The 23,375-nt window shown below is 39.0% G+C and overlaps 2 protein-coding genes across 2 annotated transcripts; both read left to right on the top strand.

The window, feature by feature from the left end:
- Positions 1 to 6,308: 6,308 nt before the first annotated feature.
- On the top strand, positions 6,309 to 11,965 carry LOC139454855 (uncharacterized). Its single transcript, XM_071236475.1, has 5 exons — positions 6,309 to 6,453; positions 7,262 to 7,928; positions 8,948 to 9,073; positions 10,471 to 10,556; positions 11,949 to 11,965. Exons 1-5 carry the CDS (start codon positions 6,309 to 6,311, stop codon positions 11,963 to 11,965), a joined length of 1,041 nt encoding a protein of 346 aa, XP_071092576.1.
- A 3,265-nt stretch (positions 11,966 to 15,230) lies between these two features.
- Positions 15,231 to 21,902, top strand: LOC139454854 (uncharacterized). Its single transcript, XM_071236473.1, has 5 exons — positions 15,231 to 15,375; positions 16,180 to 16,846; positions 17,493 to 17,614; positions 19,562 to 20,273; positions 21,853 to 21,902. Exons 1-4 carry the CDS (start codon positions 15,231 to 15,233, stop codon positions 20,260 to 20,262), a joined length of 1,635 nt encoding a protein of 544 aa, XP_071092574.1. The 3' UTR covers positions 20,263 to 20,273; positions 21,853 to 21,902.
- Positions 21,903 to 23,375: the final 1,473 nt, after the last annotated feature.

Below are 23,375 nucleotides of genomic sequence, written 5' to 3'. Positions count from 1 at the left end.
CACATGAATAACCCTATAAATAATGCGCACCGCGATACTGTCATATTTACTGTCCAAATATATGGGTTTGTTCTGCGTCACAAACAGTCAACTCACCGTCACGATACACAAGGCTAATGTCTCTCTCGGGATGTGACCTGTACCATGATATACATGCAGCCGAAGGAAGATGAGTCTTGACCATGAGGTAGGTCACTGAATATCAAACGTGTTACTCAATAAAATAATTATCATGTATTAATGTACTATTTATTGTTCTGGAAACTATCGTGGGATATTTGCATATTACTACCAATTGAGTTAAAAATAGATGTGTAGACGTGAGACGTTTGATTACAAGAAATGTTTCTTCAATTAAATCAATCATAAGTTTTTTAAAAGAACTAGAATTAATTGATAAATGTTGATGTACATAATCATTTTTTTACGTAATAGTAGAGTATAATTATTAACCTAGATTGTTTGTGGCTGTGCCCTCGAAGGGGGTTGAAGTAGCGTAAAATTATCGTCCTCCTGAGAGGATATCATAAGACCAAATCATTCAGTTTGTTATTCCTACCGTAATTTTTAATCGCAGAATATTTGTTAATTTTAAATAGTGACTAAAATTGACGACAATCACCAGCAGTTGTCGAATCATAGATTATTCTTTTAATTGTTCACAACTAGTTTCACTTATAAACTGTGATAGTCTAATTATTATACTGTACGTCGTTGACAGGATTTTATTCGTCTAAGTTGAAATTTTATTAATGTTCTCGTTACTATATGGCTGAAATATTGCCGATGTGACGTAAAGTTTTAACTCACTCACTCACTCAATTAAATTATATGCAGATATTCAGCAGTGATGGTTACTTTAGATTTAGTTTAAACATGTCTTATTGCCATGGAAAGTGGGCACAAGTTATCACAACTTAGAATGCCCTCTGCCATAAATATAGGTGTAAATATTTACAATTAATACAAAAATGATTGAAAGGAAAGATCAGAAAATCACTTATATTGGCCATTGTTTTGGACGATACTGTTCGCCATGGCCCTTTGGGATGTTTCAAAGATTACAAGGTTTGATAATAGTCATAATATCACTGACAGCGGTCATATTATAACTGAAGTTCGTTGTCTTTACCACGCGAAGACTATAATTAAATTTTCTCAAACGAAAGGTTTAGCTCAATATCCTACTTCACAATACATGGTTGCTGGGGTTTCTATTCTTTGTAACATTCCTTGGTTGTTTGGTAATATCTGGTCGGTCAATTTCTAAACGAATCGTCGATGTAACGGCTCAACTACATAAATCAACTAAAGTGGTGTGATGATGAATCTATGTAAATCAAATTACATACAGATACATCAGCCGCTTTCTACGCCCTGCTAAAAATAATTGTATACCGATCATGTAAACTCAAAGTTTATACAACACTTCAATGGTGACGGTTTTCAGCATGATATATTGTTTATGATGTGTGTGGTACCGGTTAGAGTAGATCCCCAGCAAAAACGTGTGGTTAGACTAGCAAGGGGTCTCCTATATTTTCCCGAAACACTTGTCAAACCGCTCACTTCAGTCAATATTGAAGTGTTTTCTGGTAGGAAAGTGATAGCTGTTCAGCATTATTTCTGTAATGTCAACATGTCCTTGAAAAATATATTGTGTGTGCAATAGATTGTCAGTGAAAGAACAGCGCAGTAGTCAAAAACTTAAGTAAAACATGAATGTGGATGGTATGTCCAACGATGAGTTTTGACCAGGAAGTATGTGACGCTTCAGTCATTACACTGATATGTTCTATCATAAATAGATAGTTTCAAACAATATAGTTACAAGTACTCTCAAAGGCTAGCTGTTCAGTAATGATTACAAAAAAACTGTGGCGCTTGCAATCTTTGTACAAGTGAATTATTATGGTGGTTTTACACTGCAATTCTACGACAGAGGACACCGGAAAATGGGCTTCACACATTGTACCCATGTGATCAGTCGAACACGGATCTTCGGCGTGACGAGCCGACGATTTAAACTCTAGGCTACCCCACCGTCCCCAATCTTTGTAGCAAGCATACCTACACTGAAATAGGTACACTCTTCAAAAAATGAAAGGCACAGGTAGTATGTAGTCCATTGATCCTGACTACACAAAAATTCCGGTATGTAAATTGGATATATGTTTTTGGAAAATATTGATGGCCCGATATTCGACAACGGTAGGTCAAAACGCAGCCATTTCCCATTTGCAATGTCTTAAATGGCATTGTTTTCACGCTTGTTCAAAAATGTCAAGGAGGAAAACAGTAAAGCAAAATGCACGTGCAAGTTATGGCATTCGTAACTCGTGGTAGTGGCTAAAAAAAGGAAAGCATAAGCCAATAATTTGTCATTCAATTGTCAACATTTTGTTGCCGAAAATGTCGAGACTCAGCGCTTCCTATCGGAACATCGCCACAGGACGTATCCAAAGAAGGGAAGGGAGTCTTCTGTTGCAGGCCACTTCAACGCCCACCACAGCACCATTTGCCGCCTTTGTGACCGATGCACACAATTCAATTCCACTGCAGACCGTCCGAGAACCGGCCGACCAAGAGTTACCACCCCTGCACAGGATCACTACATTCGACTGTTCCACCTATGTCATCACTATGCCACAGCTACGGAGACTGCCAGACGCATCCCTGTTTTGAGGAGGATATCGGACAAGACTGTCGCGAGACTGGAATCCGACCCAGAAGACCAGTTATCGTCCCTGTTTTGGTGTCATGGGTGGCCCAGTCGTCTGAGGCGCAGCGATTCGCTGTGCAGAGTTGCGTCCCTTGGGCACGCCAGAAACCTATGATTGTAGGTTCGAATCCCGGTTCGCCCCGATTATGTTTCTAGGTTTGTCAGCACTAAACCTGTGCTAGTGGGTTTCACCGAAGTGGTAAGCGTCTCAGACCTGTATCACTTCGGGCTTTCCTCCTACATTAAGCTGACACACCGTGGTATAACTGGCATACTGTTAAAAGCGACGAGATGGAAGACAAAGTCTTTATCGTCGTCGAAATAAATGTTTTGCCCCACATTGTGTACGTGAATTCGATAATTTCGATGGCGGTAGTGTCATGGGGCGGGGTGGGGGGCATATCCTACACTACGAGATCAGACCTGTATCACTTCGGGCTTTCCTCCTACATTAAGCTGACACACCGTGGTATAACTGGCATACTGTTAAAAGCGACGAGATGGAAGACAAAGTCTTTATCGTCGTCGAAATAAATGTTTTGCCCCACATTGTGTACGTGAATTCGATAATTTCGATGGCGGTAGTGTCATGGGGCGGGGTGGGGGGCATATCCTACACTACGAGATCTGATTTGGTTGTGGTTCAGGGAGATTTGAGAGCGAATTGCTACATGAATCAAATTCTTCCACCTCACCTTCGTCCAATCATTGACCACCAGAGGGAACTCTTTCAACAGGACAACGCTCCACCGCACACAGTTCGTATCAAGGTAGACTACCTTCATATAACCAACATCAACATCCTGCCCTGGCCGTCGAGATCTCCAGATCTCAACCCAATCGAACACGCCAACGTCAGTTCACGCTGCAGACACTCCCACGACTGGCCAACGCGTTACAAGCAGAAGGGCGCAGAATTCCGAAGGACAGAATTCGTACTCTTATCCAGTCAGTGCCGAGGAGATGCAGAGCCGTGATTGCTGCCCGGGGCGGCCGCACGAAATACTGAGTTCAGCGCAACCTTGTGGCCTCATGTGACATGACAATGAACAGTTTTCAGTGCCTTTGCACAACAACATGTGACTGTCCAAAATTTCATATTTGTATCTATGATAATAAAGTTACTAAAAATCTACCTGTGCGTTTCTTCTTTTGAAAAGTGTAGATATCCCCAACTGTTTGCTAATGACAAAAGGTAAATAATTCGTAATCTCGCAGGAAAAGGGATGTCTTCACACAATGAAAATTATTCAAATTTTAGCATGGCTTCGTGCATCATATCATTCATTTGTATTTAACTATCAAACTAAACCCGAGCAGTTAAATATATGTTCAAATCCTCTGAAAAAAATTAATGAAGTAAGGTCAGGGGTTTCTGAGAAATAAAATAAGTGAAGATCACATTCATGTTAACCAGTTACTCCTAATATTTTAGTTACACTATTTATTTCAGACGTGTCTAAAATGCGAACAGTACAGTAAAGAATTCAACAAAAGGAACAACAGTCTTTGTGTGCATCTTGAAGTAACTTGTTTCAACTCCATTTGGGACTACAAAACAAAAGAATCTCGACGCCCTAACCCAGAACGGAAAAGGAAGAAGAAAGAAGAGATAAAACGGTCTGTCTCGGCCCTCAGGAATTCTTTAGGAGGACAACTTCTAATTCACGTAGAAGGCCTGAGTCCAGAAGACCCGTGTCAGGGAAACTTTGACGAGTTCATAGATGATGACCTTCAAACCATCCTAAATGCTGATGAAACATTTGATGATGTTTACTACAAAAAGACACTCCAGGGGGATCCGGAATTTGTGGTTAATGACATTGAGCCTTCATCTACAATAATCATAACAGATCCCAAGACTAAATTTATCATAGACAAAGGCTTTACACCAGATAGTGCACAAGCACTGCGGTTCTTCCTGAAACACATCTCTGATGCGCCAAATTCAAATCATTCAGCGGTCAAGCATAGACAGCCTTTCTTAAATGATGAAACAATACAAACCATAGCTGAAAAAAGAGATATTCAGCTGAAAGGATTTAGCTTCAAAGACGCAACGAAAGAACAGAAGAAGACAATTTTGAGAGACCCAGAACATTTTGTTGACCACTTGTGGGATCTGCGTCTTCCCCTCTATGTAACTGCTTTTGCAAAACTCAATGGAGGTGGATCATTTATTCTTGGAATAGGAGAGAAAGAAAAGACATTTTCTGCTGTGATCAAAGGAAAGACATTTCAATATATGTCTAAATCATTTGAAGTTCACGGAATCGAACTGCCTACAGAAAAATACCCTCAGATAGAACATTTAATAGAGCAACGTTTGAAAGGTGGTATGTGCTCCATTGACCTCAAGGGGGAAAGTTTAGATTGGAACCACATACACAACACTGCTCATTTTCACGACATAATTGAAGAGGGCCGTGTACTGCTTGAAATTGTAGTGAATCCAATCACAGGTGTATTGTTCTATGATAACCAGGGACCAGAGGCATACACGGTAGAACATAGAGAACCATTTTTGAAGTGCACCCGCTGTGAGCTCAAGGAAATAATAACATCAGTTACAAAACATTAGAAAGGTATGGTCTTATTTCTATTTGGCACAAAACTCAAATGTTCATAGTGAATGAGTTTAGCTTATCACCATCTTGACAGCATTTAAAGTATCATGGCGTTAATGTCTGAACTGAAGAAATCCCCAAATGAGTCGTTGCTACCAGTATCCTAAGCTTATATTGCATAATCGTTACTTTAAAGAATTTGTTTAGATAGTAAGTAAAGCGACAAAACCCCTTCCATATCTAATAGAAATCTCCGCATAAAGCGGAGTCGATTGTACAATTCCGACTATATCATGAGCATATGTTTACGAATCTCTATCAAATAGTAATGATTCCAGGTGATCGCGAAAAGGTTAGCGTATCCTGCTCCATAAGTGACACCCGTCACAAACACATGCAAAGGCAAGTCAATTGTTCACCCGAAAGAAATATGGGAAAATATATGTCAAATTTGGAACTGCCTCCACATGTATACCATAAAACTTTTTGAAAGTCTTACTGGTGCCTTGAATGTTGTAACCTTCATCAAACAACTTCTGAGCAAGAGTCGTATGATGTTCTTTGACATCTTGGTAGAAAGAGCATGATTGATTGTATCTCAAAAGTTTCGAAATGTAGACACCAAAGGCTGGAGCTACTGGAATACTGCTCGACATGAAGAGAATGTTGACTATTGGAAAGTTGAAGTCATCCCTCTTATCATACAGTTTTATGGAGAGTGTTTTGTCACTCTGAATCTTTACATGAAACAGATGAGGCGGTCTCACTGGACTCCTTTATTTCTAGTTCAAATGGGTAAATCAGTAAAAGGGAATTGACTATTTGACTGTTAGTGAACGATTTCAGATCATCAATATACCTGAAGCGTAAGTTAAACTTCTTGGCCTAATTACCTTCTTTTGACTTTTCTAATCTGAACAGAAGTTATTCTCATTATCCTATATGTTTTACATATGCACTTACTTATACAATTCGTATTGATAATCAGGCACTCTCTGTTAACAGGTATATTTACAGAGATGTCAGCTGAGATGTTACCTGTCAAGGACGCAATCGAAGAAGACTTAACTGTTGAAGTCCCCATAGCTACAAGCAATCCTTTCCGCCCAACAGTATATGCAACTGAAAACTTTTTGGAGGAACTATCTAACCGACTTCAAAATGGTTTGAACTGCTCTCATTTTGTTTAGGTTGCTAACGCCATATTCTCACATAATAACACAATGATGTATTCAACATGAGTGATGGAGCATACCTTACCTATTCCGAAAATAACTTTGCCCCGAAAATATAACATTGTTGCTACTCTTATGGTAAGAATATACATATTGCCAGAAATGAGGAAAAAAACTTCTTTGGAAATCATTGGTATGTTAAATATGCTTTACCTCCCTGGATATCCCGTCTGTATGGGTACTGCAATCTAAGATCCGGAATGTGTCATGTGAGTGAATGTAAAAGTCCGCTTTGACCCCCCTGAACAACTGTCTTACAATGTATAGACAGTCTCTGAATGAGGGTCCTGACTGTAGCCTTTGGGCCCCTGAGCTTATCCTCTTCCTTATCTGAAAGGAGTTTGTCCAGATTGTAAAGTGGTATCTTCTAATTGGGGTCAAAGTCAGAACTTCTAATTTGCCAAGTGTTCACAGTCTACATGGTTTGTCATTTCTATTTGTACTAGCAGTATAAAATCAGTATTACAATTATTCAAGTAATACACATCCCACCGTACACTACTTCAAGGTCAAATTTTAGGTGACATCATTTAATCAATGTGAAGAAAAGCCTTTGGATTCTTTATATTATAGGGGGACAACCTTTATAAATGTAGTGGTGGTTTTAGTAAAAAGACTAATTTTCACATCTAGCTGTGTTCTGTTTATGTCGTGTTTCATAAAATGTAACTGTTTTTTTGTTTTATGTAATTTGCATGTTTTTCAATTAGGATTAACATATAATTCATATGTTTTAGATGTCCATATGCTCCCAGTGGGTGCAGTAAGAAGATGTAACAAAGAAATGCAAATCCTTCTTGGTAGCTCAAAGATTGGATTGATATACATCGCAAAATCTCTTGCACAGACATTAGATTTGCAACTGAAAGACACAAACATTGACGGAGTTGTATTTGATGCATGCGTTATCGTATGTGATCATCCAGTTCAAATTCTTACCTTTGTTAGAAGCGTGTCAAAAGACAAATATGATACCTTGATTCAAAGAAACGACGAGTTGTCCAAAGGTGTTCTGTATTCATTAAGGGAATTTACTGATGAAAAATTTAACATTTTGAATGGTGTACTTGATATAGATGATTTGAAAGACAGTGCAGGTTTTGAAGACAAAAGGAATACCATTTTTGAGAAGTCTGGTCGTTATGTCAATCCCAGATCTCTTCACATGAATCCCAACAAATGCCGAAACTTATGCAAAGCCTTCTTCGTGGAAGCAGCTGTAGATCACACATCTAACCCCACATCATCAGATAAAATAGTTCTGCTTAAGTGGGATGTCTACCAACTTCTGGAAAAATACCTTGATGAACCGCTGGTAATTGTGAATTACGCATCCAAAGAAAGAGCGATGAAAGAAGTCGACAGAAGGTTATCAAGATCAGGAAGTACAGTGAAAACAAAAAGGTGACAATTCATTTACTAGTCACTAGATGAGTAGATGAGAGAGATATGTTATTTGACAAGAAACGTAATATGTATATTTTTCTGTATTTTCGTGCTGATAATAGTCATTGAGGTAGACTGAATGTAATTGTTTTTGCAGTCAGATATATATAACATTAATCAACAGGGCACATTTCGTATGTGCAGTGAGTGAGTGAGTTAATATTTAACGTCGCTTCGACATTATTTCAGCTATATAGCAACGAGACCAGGCTCATATGTTTACAATTGAGTCATTTATGCAAAGCCATATTTAAAACAATTTACAGAACATATTTCAGCATAACAATATCATGAATACAGTTTTAAAACACGGGCTATAGGCCACCAGTAACCAAAGCTAGGCCACCTCACTGGGGATCATGGGGACTTACAGTACCTCTGCTTCCTGCATGATACCCCAGCAGGATTTACGTATATGTTGACGTTGGGAAGTATATGTTACCATTTAAACTAACATAACCAACAATGACGCTTTAAGATTTTAATTGTGAGAGTATGCTAAGATTGACATTTGAATACAATAGTTGAAATGAAACTAAAATGAGTATAGACCTCAGAGGAAGTTAAGACTAGTCATGTATGATAAAATCAGGCAAACTGATGTTGTGACTGCATTAGTTAAATCTAATGATTATATATTTTATGGTGAAATACTGTATTTATCTTAAAACATAGGATAGATATCTCAATCGTGTGAAATTATATTTTATGCAAGAACTACTTTCAGTCTGCCTCTATGGTTTTCAGAGAAAGACAACAAATCAATAAAAAATAATAAATAAGAACATTTGTATTGTCACAAATGAAAATATCAACTGTCTGAGATACAAACAAATATCTTCTAAATCTCTGACTGAAACATATAGGTGTACTTTACAGTAATTGGTGAGTATCATAATAAACAGTTCATCAGTTTGAACAATAACAAAATGTCATAATACATGTCATTTTGTGGTTTTCATTTCTTTAACTGTCAGAAGAGTGGCCATCCCGCACAAAAACAAGCTTGCAACACCAAATGATGGTGACTGTTTTGAAGACGATACCATGCACAATGTGGCTGATTCTTGTGCATCTTCGCAGATGCCACTCAATAAAGGTAAACGTTTGTTGTTCAAAGGTAAATCAAATGGTATTTGAATAGGTTATTATAAACCATCATACACATGGCGTAAGTTAATTTTCATCATCCGGATTATTTTGTCAGACTTGTTTTTGATTAGTTTGTCAACACCAACATGTGTTACTTAGTTTGTCAACAACCCACACGTGTTCCATTGTTTGTCGGCAACATACTTGTGTTCCTTGGCTTGTCAGCAACACACATGTGTTCCTTGGTATGTCGACAACACTCTTGTGTTCCTTGGCCTGAAAGCAACACACATCTTTTCCTTGGTATGTCAACAACACTCTTGTGTTCCTTGGCTTGTCAGCAACACTCTTGTGTTCCTTGGCTTGTCAGCAACACACTTGTGTTCCTTGGTATGTCAACAACACTCTTGTGTTCCTTGGCTTGACAGCAACACTCATGTGTTCCTTCGTATGTCGGCAACACACGTGTTTTCCTTGGTATGTCAACAACACTCATGTGTTCCTTGGCTTGAGAGCAACACTCATGTGTTCCATAGTTTGTCGGCAACACACAAGTGTTCCTTGGTATGTCGACAACACTCTTGTGTTCCTTGGCTTGTCAGCAACACACTTGTGTTCCTTGGTATGTCAGAAACACACAAGTGTTACTTGGTATGTCGGCAACACACTTATGTTCCTTGACTTGTCAGCAACACACTTGTGTTCCTTGGTATGTCGGCAAAACACAAGTGTTCCTTGACATGTCGACAACAGACAACTGTTCCTTGGTATGTCGACAACACACTTGTGTTCCTTGGTTTGTCAGAAACACACATTTGTGTTCCTTGTTTTGTCAGCAACACACTTGTGTTTCTTGGTTTGTCAACAACACACATGTGTTCCATGGTATGTCGGCAACATACAAGTGTTCCGTGGTTTGTCGACAACACACTTGTGTTCCATAGTTTGTCGGCAACACACTTGTGTTCCTTGGTATGTCGGCAACACACTTGTGTTCTTTGGCTTGTCAGCAACACACTTGTGTTCCTTGGTTTGTCAGCAACACACTTGTGTACCTTGGTTTGTCAGCAACACACTCGTGTTCCTTGGTTTGTCAGCAACACACTTGTGTGCCTTGGCTTGTCAGCAACACACTTGTGTTCCTTGGTATGTCGTCAACACACTTGTGTTCCTTGGTTTGTCAGCAACACAGATGTGTTCCTTGGCTTGTCAGCAACACACGTGTGTTCCTTGGTATGTCGGCAACACACATGTGTTCCTTGGCTTGTCAGAAACAGACATGTGTTCCTTGGTTTGTCCGCAACACAGATGTGTTCCTTGGTTTGTCAGAAACACACTTGTGTTCCTTGGTTTGTCAGCAACACACTTGTGTTCCTTGGTTTGTCAGCAACACACTTGTGTTCCTTGGTTTGTCAGCAACACACTTGTGTTCCTTGGCTTGTCAGCAACACACTTGTGTTCCTTGGCTTGTCAGCAACACACTTGTGTTCCTTGGTATGTCGGCAACACACTTGTGTTCCTTGGTTTGTCAGCAACACACTTGTGTTCCTTGGTATGTCGGCAACACACATGTGTTCCTTGGTTTGTCAGAAACACACATGTATTCCTTGGTTTGTCAGGAACACACTTGTGTTCCTTGGCTTGTCGGCAACACCTTTGTTTTTTTGGTATGTCGGCAACACACATGTGTTCCTTGGCTTGTCAGAAACACACATGTGTTCCTTGGTTTTTCGGAAACACACTTGTGTTCCTTGGTTTGTCAGCAAACCACTTGTGTTCCAAATTGTGCACATCGGGTTTATCAAAACTGATAAAAGTCTACAACCTATATACCCGATAAGCTGACACACCATGCTACATACACGTTCAGACAGACCAGACGGAGATAATCATGCACCGAAATACTGCAACCCACACACGATACACAAGGCTAATGTCTCTCTCGTGATGTGACCTGAACCATGACATACATGCAGCCAAAGGAAGATGAGTCTTGACCATGAAGTAAGTCCCTGAATGTCAAACGTGTCCTAATTCTAATTATGTAGTTGTGTGTTATAACTGTTCAGACTACTACCATATGTTTTATTATTTTTATTTGTTAGTTAACGCCGCTGTCCCCAATATTGCAGCTATATGACGGCGGTCTGTAAATAATCGAGTCTGGAGCAGACAATCCAGTGATCGACACCATGAGCATCGATCTATGCAATTGGGATACGGTGACATGCATCAACCACGTCAACGAGCCTGACCAGACCGATCCCGTTAGTCGCCTCTTACGACGCATGGGTTGCTCATGGCCATTTCTTACCAGGATCGTCACGTCCATAGGTTTAATTAGCCCAATAAACGTCTCTACGCATTTTTAAAATGATACTCAAATATTACTTTTGAAATGTTGAAAAAAGCTGTGTTAAACGTGAGCCGTTCAACAACTAGAATGTATTCTTTAGTTCAGATGCAGTCATAAGGCAGTATATTGTATTTGCATGGCATACTGTTCATGCGGTTCCTTAGATGCTTGTTAACTGAAACAAAAGGTATTCAACCCGGTCACATCAACCATCTGAAAGACACACAGAATGGTTCCCTGTTTGCTATTGGGTGGTAGGGTTAGGCAGGTTAGTGGTTAAAGTGTTGGCTGATCACACCGATGGTCCGGGTTCGATTCTCTACATGGGTACAACGTGTGAAGCCCATTTCTGATGTCTCCCGCCGTGGTGTTGCTGAAATATACATGCATTGCTAAAAGCTGCGTAAAAGTATACTCACAAACTCACTCCTTGTTCTCTAGGATTCCATAATCATTTTATTCATTATATGTGTTACACCAAACTAGAACTAGTTTTGAGAACATGAGCCAACATGTGATACCTGTTTCAGTCCTGATTTGTAAATGATGGTACGTATTATCTAAAGGGGATAAACTGTCAATTAATGGATGATGGAACAAATAATCAGTTATATTCTAATGATTCATAATAAAAGTATTAATAGGGAACCAGATGCTAATGGGCCCTTTACACAGGATGGCGACCTTTGTGCCTCCCGTGTGCGACCATAGAATTTGTCAGGTCGTCGTTGGAGGCTCAAAGGAGGCAGAATGGCTGCCTAGGTGGTTCCAAGGTGGTACACAGGAGGTTCGGACAACATGTTCAAAACAGTCGCACAAAGGTCGCCGAGGAGGTTAGTTGCTCAAAGGAGGCAGAAGGGAGGCACAAGCATTGCCGTTGTTGCTGAATGAAGGCCCAGTGGTCTGTTACATAGAAACATGATTTTCTGGGTTCAGGCGACCATTGAGCGTCCTGGCCAGTTTTTTATCCCTCGAGGGTGGCACAAAAGTCGCAGCCCTGTGTAATGGGGCCTAAACGTGGATGGTGGACTTTGGATGGAAGTGCTAAGAAAACTGCATGTAGGTTCCTACACTGAGCAGGAGATATTGCTAGTCAGTAATAAACAAAAGTTATTGTTGCATGGTGCAGTTTTTTCAGCAGAACATATTGTTCACGATGCATCATAGTTATGTGCGCAGTAGATCCCTAAAGATATCTACGTGCCATACGAAGCGATATAATGGACATGACACCAGATAAAGCGCCCTCCATCAGCACGTGACCACGCATAACTTCCTGATCAACTTGATAACCTGTCACTTGAGTCAATAATTTCCTATTTTGTACTGGCTACTTGGTGATAACAACTTAATGTTGAGTTTGAAATATCAACGTGCCTTGGCCAAAGTCAGTTGTGTGTGCAAACGATTGCCAGCCCATGACACCAGATAAAGCGCCCTCCATCAGCACATGACCACGCATATCTTCCTGATCAACTTGATAACCTGTCACTTGAGTCAATAACTTCCTATTTTGTACTGGCTAATTGGTGATAACAACTCAATGTTGAGTTTGTAATATCAACGTGCCTTGGCAAAGTCAGTTGTGTGTGCAAACGATTGCCAGCCCTAAAATAAATATTAAAAAATGCGCATGCATGCATGTAGTAAGCCTGACTTCACTGAACTAGGTCGACAGCAATTACTTTTCTTTTTAGGTACACATGACGTTTTGTTTTTTTCAATGTGTACATTCTAATGATAATAAGTATATAATCCTTAGGATACAAGTATGTCTTCACACACATACATGTATGTTTATTTTACTGTAATACAACATCTGACCAAAGAATTCTGTTCAATTTGTCAGAAATATATCAAATGAAGTAAGATTAAGGGTTTCTGACAATTATAAAAACAGATGAACATCATTTCACATTGACGTGTTGGTCTTAGTACGTTAGTTGCACTTTCATTTCAGACATGTACCAAATGTGAAAGGTACAGTAAATAATTCAACAAAAGGAACAACAGCCTTTGCGTGCACCTTGAAGTAACTTGTTTCAACTCCATTTGGGACGAAGAAAAACATAAACCGCGACGCCCTAGCCCAGAACTGAAAAAGAAGAAGAAAGAAGAGATAAAACGGTCTGTCTCGGCTCTCAGGAATTCTTCAGGCGGACAACTTCTAATTCACTTAGAAGGCCTGAGTCCTGAAGACCCGAGTAAGGGAAACCTTGACGAGTTCATAGATGATGACCTTCAAACCATCATAAATTCTGATGAAACATTTGATGATGTTTACTACAAAAAGACACTCCAGGAGGATCAGGAATTTGTGGTTATTGACATTGAGCCTTCATCTACAATAATCATAACAGATCCCAAGACTAAATTTATCATAGACAAAGGGTTTACACCAGATAGTGCACAAGCACTGCGGTTCTTCCTGAAACACATCTCTTATCAGCAAAATCCCCATCATTCAGAGGTCAAGCATAGACAGCCTTTCTTAAATGATGAGACTATACAAACCATAACTGAAAAAAGAGATATTCAGCTGAAAGGATTTGTCTTCAACGACACAACGAAAGAACAGAAGAAGAAGAAGGAAATTTTGAGAGACCCAGAACAATTTGTTGACCACTTGTGGGATCTGCGTCTTCCCCTCTATGTAACTGCTCTTGCAAAACTCAAGGGAGGTGGATCATATATTCTTGGCATAGGAGAGGAGGAAAAGAAATTTTCTGCTGTGATCAAAGGACAGACATTCCAATATATGTCTAAATCATTTGAAGTTCACGGAATCGAACTGCCTACAGAAAAATACCCTCAGATAGAACATTTAATAGAGCAACGTTTGAAAGGTGGTATGTGCTCCATTGACTACAAAGGGGAAAGTTTAGATTGGAACGACATACATATCACTGCTCATTTTCACGACATAATTGAAGAGGGCCGTATACTGCTTGAAATTGTAGTGAATCCAATCACAGGTGTATTGTTCTATGATAACCAGGGACCAGAGGCATACACGGTAGAACATAGAGAACCATTTTTGAAGTGCACCCGCTGTGAGCTCAAGGACATAGTAACATCAGTTACAAAACATTAGAAAGGTATGGTCTTATTTCTATTGTGGCACAAAACTCAAATGTTCAGAGTGAATGAGTTTAGCTTAACACCATCTTGACAGCATTTAAAGTATCATGGCGTTAATGTCTGAACTGAAGAAATCCCCAAATGAGTCGTTGCTAACAGTATCCTACGCTTATATTGCATAATCGTTACTTTAAAGAATTTGTTTAGATAGTAAATAAAGCGACAAAACCCCTTCCATATCCAATAGATTTCTCTGCATAAAGCAGAGTCGATTGTACAAATCCGACTATATCATGAGCATATGTTTACGAATCTCTATCGAATAGTAATGATTCCAGGTGGTCGCGAAAAGGTGAGCGTATCCTGCCCCACCGGTGGCACCCGTCACAAACACATGCAAAGGCAAGTCAAGTGTACATCCGAAAAAAATATGGGAACATATGCGTCAAATTTGTAACTGCCTTGTAACATGTCTACCATAAAACTGGTCTCCTTTATTTCTAGTTCAGGAGGGTAAATCAGTTGAAGGGAATCGGCTATTTGATTGTTATTGAACGATATCAGATCATCAATATACCTGAAGCGTAAGTTAAACTTCTTGGTCTAATTACCTTCTTCCGACTTTTCGAATCTGAAGAGAAGTTATCCTCATTATCCTATATGTTTTACATATGCACTTACAATTCGTATGGATAATCAGGCACTCTCTGTTAACAGGTATATTTACAGAGATGTCAGCTGGCATGTTACCGGTCAAGGATGCCATCGGAGGAGACTTAACTGTTGAAGTCCCCATAGCTACAAGCAATCCTTTCCGCCCAAAAGTATATGCAACTGAAAACTTTTTGGAGGAACTGTCTAACCGACTTCAAAATGGTTTGAACTGCTCTCATTATCTTTAGGTTGCTAACGTCATATTCTTACATAATAACACAAAGATATATTCAACATGATGGAGCTTACCTTACCTTTTCCGAAAATAACTTTGCCCCCTTAATATAACATTGTTGCTGCTCTTATGGTAAGAATATACATAGTGCCAGAAATGAGGAAAAGAACTTCTTCGGAAATCATTGGTATGTTAAATGTGCTTTACATCGCTGGATATCCCGTCTGTATGAGTACTGCAATGTAAGATCAGGAATGTGTCATGTGAGTGAATGTAAAAGTCCGCTTTGACCCCCCTGAACAACTGTCTTACAATGTATAGACAGTCTCTGAATGAGGTTCCTGACTGTAGCCTTTGGGCCCCTGGGCTTATCCTCTTCCTTTTCTGAAAGGAGTTTGTCCAGATTGTAAAGTGGTATCTTCTAATTGGGGTCAAAGTCAGAACTTCTAATTTGCCAAGTGTTCACAGTCTACATGGTTTGTCATTTCTATTTGTACTAGCAGTATAAAATCAGTATTACAATTATTCAAGTAATACGCATCCCACCGTACACTACTTCAAGGTCAAATTCTAGGTGACATCATTAAATCAATGTGAAGAAAAGCTTTTGGATTCTTTATATTATAGGGCGACAACTATTATAAATGTAGGTGGTGCTTTAAGTAAAAAGACTAATTTTCACATCTAGCTGTGTTCTGTTTATATCGTGTTTCATAAAATGTATGTGTTTCTTGTTTTATGTAGTTTGCACGTTGTTCAATTAGGATTAACATATGAAACATATGTTTTAGATGTCCATATGCTCCCAGTGGGTGCAGTAAGAAGATGGAACAAAGAAATGCAAATCCTTCTTGGCAGCTCAAAGATTGGATTGATATACATGGCAACATCTCTTGCACAGATGTTAGATTTGCAACTGAAAGACACAAACATTGACGGAGTTGTATTTGATGCATGCGTTATCGTATGTGATCATCCAGTTCAAATTCTTACCTTTGTTAGAAGCGTGTCAAAAGACAAATTTGATACCTTGATTCAAAGAAACGACGAGTTGTCCAAAGGTGTCCTGTATTCATTAAGGGAATTTACTGATGAAAAATTTAACATTTTGAATGGTGTACTTGATATAGATGATTTGAAAGACAGTGCAGGTTTTGAAGACAAAAGGAATACCATTTTTGAGAAGTCTGGTCGTTATGTCAATCCCAGATCTCTTCACATGAATCCCAACAAATGCCGAAACTTATGCAAAGCCTTCTTCGTGGCAGCAGCTGTAGATCACACATCTAACCCCACATCATCAGATAAAATAGTTCTGCTTAAGTGGGATGTCTACCAACTTCTGGAAAAATACCTTGATGAACCGCTGGTAATTGTGAATTACGCATCCAAAGAAAGAGCGATGAAAGAAGTCGACAGAAGGTTATCAAGATCAGGAAGTACAGTGAAAACAAAAAGGTGACAATTCATTTACTAGTCACTAGATGAGTAGATGAGAGAGATATGTTATTTGACAAGAAACGTAATATGTATATTTTTCTGTATTTTCGTGCTGATAATAGTCATTGAGGTAGACTGAATGTAATTGTTTTTGCAGTCAGATATATATAACATTAATCAACAGGGCACATTTCGTATGTGCAGTGAGTGAGTGAGTTAATATCTAACGTCGCTTCGACATTATTTCAGCTATATTGCGACGAGACCAGGCTCATATGTTTACAATTGAGTCATTTATGGAAAGCCATATTTAAAACAATTTACAGAACATATTTCAGCATAACAATATCATGAATACAGTTTTAAAACACGGGCTATAGGCCACCAGTAACCAAAGCTAGGCCACCTCACTGGGGATCACGGGGACTTACAAATCAATACAAAAGCGGTAATAGATAAGAACATTTGTATTGTCACAAATGAAAATATCAACTGTCTGGTCATTCGATGAGATACAAACAATATCTTCTAAATCTCTGACTGAAACATATAGGTGTACTTTACAGTAATTGGTGAGTATCATAATAAATAGTTCATCAGTTTTAACAATAACAAAATGTCATAATACATGTCATTTTATGGTTTTCATTTCTTTAACTGTCAGAAGAGTGACCATCCCGCACAAAAACAAGCTTGCAACACCAAATGATGGTGACTGTTTTGAAGACGATACCATGCACAATGTGGCTGATTCTTGTGCATCTTCGCAGATGCCACCCAATAAAGGTAAACGTTTGTTGTTCAAAGGTAAATCAAATGGTATTTGAATAGGTTATTATAAACCATCATACACATGGGTTGACATTTATCCATTTGGCGTAAGTTAATTTCATCATCCGGATTGTTTTGTCCGACTTATTTGAATGCTTTAATGAAATCAATTGCTTTAAAAATAATAATACAGAAGGAATCTTTCTTTTGGGTGTAACAGGAAGTTCTAATTAAATACCAGTTATTTTCAATGTCCCCCAAAGAATACGGTGTCCTAAAAACTGTGTAAACTAATACAACCCAAAGAGTTAAAACATCAAGCATCATTGCCATAAAACTCGTATTTTGGCTATCGTCACAGAATAATGTCGCCAGCTTTTCAACAGAAGTATTCACAGTCAAATGGCCATAATCAATCTTGTCAGCAATAGCATCTGGCTACCCAAGCGTCTTGCACATAAGCAATGCGGGAAACCTCACTTCTTTCCAACATCAGTTCTTTTGACGCAAATAATTACGGAGAGTGCTGGGAGTACTCCTGATGTAATAGAGGTTGTACTTCCGCTGTACTACCGTAATATGTGAATCCTGTTTCCACTTGTGACGTCATCATGGCACCTTTCAGATTGTTTACTGCCTTATCAGCAGTGACTCAATTCGGAAGAATGTTATGGAGCAAGCAACTGCGTTATAAACCTTGAGCGTTATATTTGTGTTGTCAGATGTTATAAATTCGAGTGATCCCACGAAAACATATATGACGTCATTTATTGTTCTGATGATGCCATCTCCGGTTTTGATGTCGTCACTTCCGGATCTGATTACGTTACTTCCTGCGACTTTGACATGAGATATATATAACTTAAGAGGACGGATCTGGCGACGAAGACTGAATTGGTGTAGGCAAGAAGATGGATACTGTGTAAACTACTGTACATAACGTTTGAGAGATTATCCTGAAGTAGTGGAAGACATTCTGGGACTCTTTATGAGAGCTTGGGGTTCTGATACAAGCTACTATACACAAGAAACTTGTTGAGACATGGCGAACAAGCCCCGGTGAAGTGTGTCCTACACCAATTGAAAAAAAACAGGACGAAAAGACCATTCTGTAACAACTATTCGCCAAGCAGGTCCTGATGGGCTAAAATGTCAGGAATCCTACTCATTCGGCTGCCGTATGGAGATTGTACTGGAGGAGCGGACATTCCCATATCAGTGATGAAAAGTATATCTTCTCGGCGACCCACGCCCAACGGTCCATCCCGACCAAAGGCCGTGTCTGTCTTGCGTCCTTGGAGGGGTATTCTTCAGGGTCGTTCTGGGAAGTGGCACTTGACCTCAAATCCAACTGTCCCTCTCCTGGCCGGGAGCTGCTTCTGGGTCTCTACCAAAACGCAGACATAGAGGACAATATCCTCTGTGCAACACCTAGTCCTGCACCGGTGTGGTTCCACAATGACCATGAAGATATCACTCTTGCACGAAGTCGATGCAGATAGGGTCGGTAGCGCCATAACGATCCTAAATATGACAACCTTAGCGACTGTGTAACGACGTGAAACTGAGGTAAACACAAAAATATATAATGTTCTTCAGCTGAACCATTATCTTTTTTTAAACTGAAGATCTAATTATAGCTTGACAACAAAGAAATGTGCCATGTCACCAATTTCGTTGACACTTGCACAACATAATATTACTAGCAAAACTGATTGTGGATAGTTGACAATGAAGAGGACTTCTGTTGAAAATATGAAGATTTTAGAGTGTGACAACAGCCGAGATTATATAGGAAGTATGGCAATGATGTAATAAAGATGGGATATTCGCGGTAATTATATATGTTTGCATGTGTGTCTAGAACGCAGCTGTTAGAGGATAACAGACCAGTTCATTCCATATTCCAAACCTACAACATGTTTACTGATTGTTGTGTAACAATCGTTTCATCTCTTGTAGGTAATCTTTCTGCTGATCATTTGTGTGGAGTTTGCTCCTTGGAAAAATCTGAAGATTGTGAAAAACTTGGACGTGTCCTTGTTCACAGAAAGTTATTGCCTGAAAAGATACTGACTGGTGCATTTGACTGGAAGCGTCTCTGGCGTTATGTTAATTTTGCTGAAGAAATAAGATCAGATTTCATAGAAACCATAGAATCACATTCAAAAGAAATAGCAAGGAAGCTTGTATCTGCACATAAAACTACATTTTACTGTACCTGTAACACACGTCGGATACCTTGTGATGGGTCTACAGAAACAGAAAAAAACTCAGAAACCACAACGATTCGATCATCTAATCCTACCGACTTACAACATTTAGAAGCCTTTCCTTTCACGGACAGGTTTTCCACATCAGTCATCAGTGTTGAAGAAATGTCCAAGGGAGAAAGTATCAACACGTGGTTGGATGGTGTCACTCCTTTATCAGATTCTGGTTTAGGAACAAGCCATGACAATGAAACAGTCAGATCAACAGTCGAATCAGATTCAGGGCCTGATCAGGAATCATACCAATCTGACTCAGACACAGAGTCTGGCGACAGTACACAGTCCGAGACCTTCACAGGGGGGTATGATTTATGGAAAGACCATAGCTTAGATGCGGACGCAGCTGTCACTGGTTTCTTCTATAAAGAACGTGAATCGCCACGGAAGTAACAATAACCAGGGTAAACATATTGACCGGTGAAGCCATTGATATTAACAAAAGGAGTATCACAGGGTCTTTTATGAGTTGATGGTATGCAGGGGGTATGTAATAGCCTTGCTCACAGTTGATTGAAGGTTGTAGTCTTTTGATGTTGATGGCTTCTTGAAGTTTTCTGATTTGGAAGTCTTTGGTTGGTGGTGAGGGCTTTGATTTTGTCCCACTGGATGCTGTTGCTTGGGTTGTCACGGACGTGGTCTTATAGAGCTGACTTAGAACCATCTTTGGAGACTGAGCTTTGATGTTCTTTAGTTCGTTTTTTGAGGGGCCTTGGTGTTGCGCCAATATAAGCCTGTACACAATTGCACGGAATTGCTGAGACTCTTAAGGAAACAGGCCAACATCGATCGATGTGGTTTTCAATAGAAATCACAGCATTCAGAACACCAATAAAACCACAGGAAAACCACCATCCAGCCACAAGCTAGAAGACAGTGTACCACATTCCGTGCAATTCTGGACAGGCTACAATTGGCGAAAAAAGTTGTTCATCTATATATCTTATCCTTATTTATGTATGTAATAACATATGTTTGTGGTGGTTCTTATACTTTCACATGCATCGCTAATAACGCCTGTACGTGAATATCAGTCAAAATCAGTGTACATCAATAACCCTTGTACTACTTCACGAGAGTTTCTAATAAATTTCGAAAATGATAACAGACTTTGACATTAAATGGAGCCTGACCCTGAATTGATGATTGGTAGAAATATATATATTAAATGACTAGAATTTTCAACAAGACAATCGGGCCATCTTTACGGAAAAGTTACAAACCGGATTTAAAAGTCACTGATAGGTAGCTATTTGTAAATTTGTGGTAAATTAGGAAGGAAAGAGAAATATTAAACAAGACTTTTGGCATGAACTAATGTCATATCACAGGGTTGTCCATATCAGGCAATTTTAGAAATTCTGTCTTGCATAATGGTGATTATGTCAGGTCAGTAATTTCGTTGTGTACAATTCACATGGCGTTCAAAGCCAATTTCTTTGTGTGGTCTATCAAATGAATTACGGTCTGTTCAATTATTAATACCGCGTGTTTGTTAACTAATTTTTCAAAAAAAAGCTTTGTTCGTAATTGTTTTACTTCTATCGTTTAGTATTGTCTTTTGGTATTGTGATGTGCTGATGAAGTTTTAACGTTTACCGTTATTTGTGGTTATGCTGTATTTTAGACTGTTTGTACAACACTATCATGCAAAGTTGATATGAAACCATATAAATGCTAACTTATACCTGTACTTGAAATCTTAAAGGTGGCGTTTGAACTGAACTTCAACTTCATCTCACTAGAATTGATTCTGCATGTTGTTCCTCAAAAATCCCAACTTCAATTGAACTGAAACGGTTCCACAATTGTGTCATCACTAGATACAGATTTTCAAATTGATTTTTAAAGATGTATTCCGCGATGACTATTTTAAGCAAACAAATTTTGTTTCTACTTCAGTCATGCTTTCAACTGTGTGAACTTTGATATGAGTAAATTATTATGTAATTATATGAGCGTTTTCATTTTGACCTGGTTTAGGATCACGGTCTGTCATATGCTGAAGCCGAGGGACGATATGCCAAATTGAGGACCTACACAGGCCAATATTAAACACCAACACCAATATTATAACATATGTATTGTGCTTGCTTGAAACGGGATTTACTTTTCTAATTAATAAATGTGAATACATGTAAGCTTTTAAGTTTGTTTTAGTTTTAATATGAGCGCACATGATCACAATGCTGTCATTGGTCGCATGACTCCGTTTTGATTTCAATCACGTCTGGCAGTGTAAACATTATAGCTTGTATTGAGTGAGTGAGTTTAGTTTAAGTGACTTTTTACAGTATTTCAGTTAATCACGTCGTGTCAGCTTGATGTGTCACAAAGTTCTGAAAATCCTCCGTATTTCATAACGACTGAGTGTAGGGATGAGTTACTGTCGCCGCAACCTGTGTTCCAACGATGTTTGTGGGTTTTCCAGAAGACTGAGCACAAGAAAAGTTACTTGTCATCGGATACTTGTCATGCGGGCATCACTTCCTTCCGAAAATTATGTCATTTTAGAATGAATTGTTTAATCAAATCTCATTTACCTTCTACTTGTAGACACAACATCAATTTATCGAATGATTCGAATAGTTTTATTCCAAAGAAGAATGCCAAGGTTTTGTCTCTCTCCCTAGTATACCCACTGAACAGAGTTCCGTGGTATGTCAGCAACACACATGTGTTCCTTGGTATGTCGACAACACACATGTGTTCCTTGGTATGTCGACAACACACATGTGTTCCTTCGTATGTCGACAACACACATGTGTTCTATAGTTTGTCAGAAACATACATGTGTTCCTTGGTTTGTCAAAAATACACATGTGTTCCTTGTTTTTTTCCAGAAACACACAAGTGTTCCTTGGTATTTCAGAAACACACATGTGTTCCTTGGTTTTTCCAGAAACCTCCAAGTGTCCCTTGGTATGTCAGAAACACACATGTGTTCCTTGTTTTTTCAGAAACACACAAGTGTTCCTTGGTATTTTAGAAACACACGTATGTTCCATAGTTTGTCAGAAACAAACGTCTCCTTGGTATTTCAGAAACACACATGTGTTCCATAGTTTGTCAGAAACACACAAGTGTCCCTTGGTATTTCAGATACACACGTGTCCCTTAGTATTTCAGAAACACACATGTGTTCCATGGTCTCTCAGAAACACACATATGTTCCATAGTTTGTCAGAAACACACGTCTCATTGGTATTTCAGAAACACACACGTGTTCCTTGGTATTTCAGAAACACACATGTGTTCCATAGTTCGTCAGAAACACACATGTGTCCCTTGGTATTTCAGAAACACATATGTGTCCCTTAGTATTTCAGAAACACACATGTGTTCTATAGTTTGTCAGACACATACATGTGTTCCTTGGTTTGTCAAAAATACACATATGTTCCTTGTTTATTTTCAGAAACACACGTGTTCCTTGGTATTTCCGAAAATCAAATGTGTTCCTTGTTTTTTCACAAACACACATGTGTTCCTTGATATTTCAGAAA

Source organism: Haliotis cracherodii, unplaced genomic scaffold (genome assembly GCF_022045235.1).
Source record: "Haliotis cracherodii isolate W230 unplaced genomic scaffold, xgHalCrac1.p SCAF_11, whole genome shotgun sequence".
Taxonomy (NCBI): Eukaryota; Metazoa; Mollusca; class Gastropoda; order Lepetellida; family Haliotidae; genus Haliotis; species Haliotis cracherodii.
The sequence above is the reverse complement of the archived record's forward strand: the minus strand, read 5'-3'. Positions and strand labels throughout refer to the sequence as shown.

Excerpts from the sequence above, each read along its gene's own strand:
- LOC139454855 (XM_071236475.1), top strand. The coding sequence starts at position 6,309 with ATGTCAGCTGAGATGTTACCTGTCAAGGACGCAATCGAAGAAGACTTA. Across the intron at positions 6,454-7,261 it reads ATCTAACCGACTTCAAAATG|ATGTCCATATGCTCCCAGTG; the intron begins GTTTGAACTGCT and ends CATATGTTTTAG. Across the intron at positions 7,929-8,947 it reads AGTACAGTGAAAACAAAAAG|AAGAGTGGCCATCCCGCACA; the intron begins GTGACAATTCAT and ends TTTAACTGTCAG.
- LOC139454854 (XM_071236473.1), top strand. The coding sequence starts at position 15,231 with ATGTCAGCTGGCATGTTACCGGTCAAGGATGCCATCGGAGGAGACTTA. Across the intron at positions 15,376-16,179 it reads GTCTAACCGACTTCAAAATG|ATGTCCATATGCTCCCAGTG; the intron begins GTTTGAACTGCT and ends CATATGTTTTAG. Across the intron at positions 16,847-17,492 it reads AGTACAGTGAAAACAAAAAG|AAGAGTGACCATCCCGCACA; the intron begins GTGACAATTCAT and ends TTTAACTGTCAG.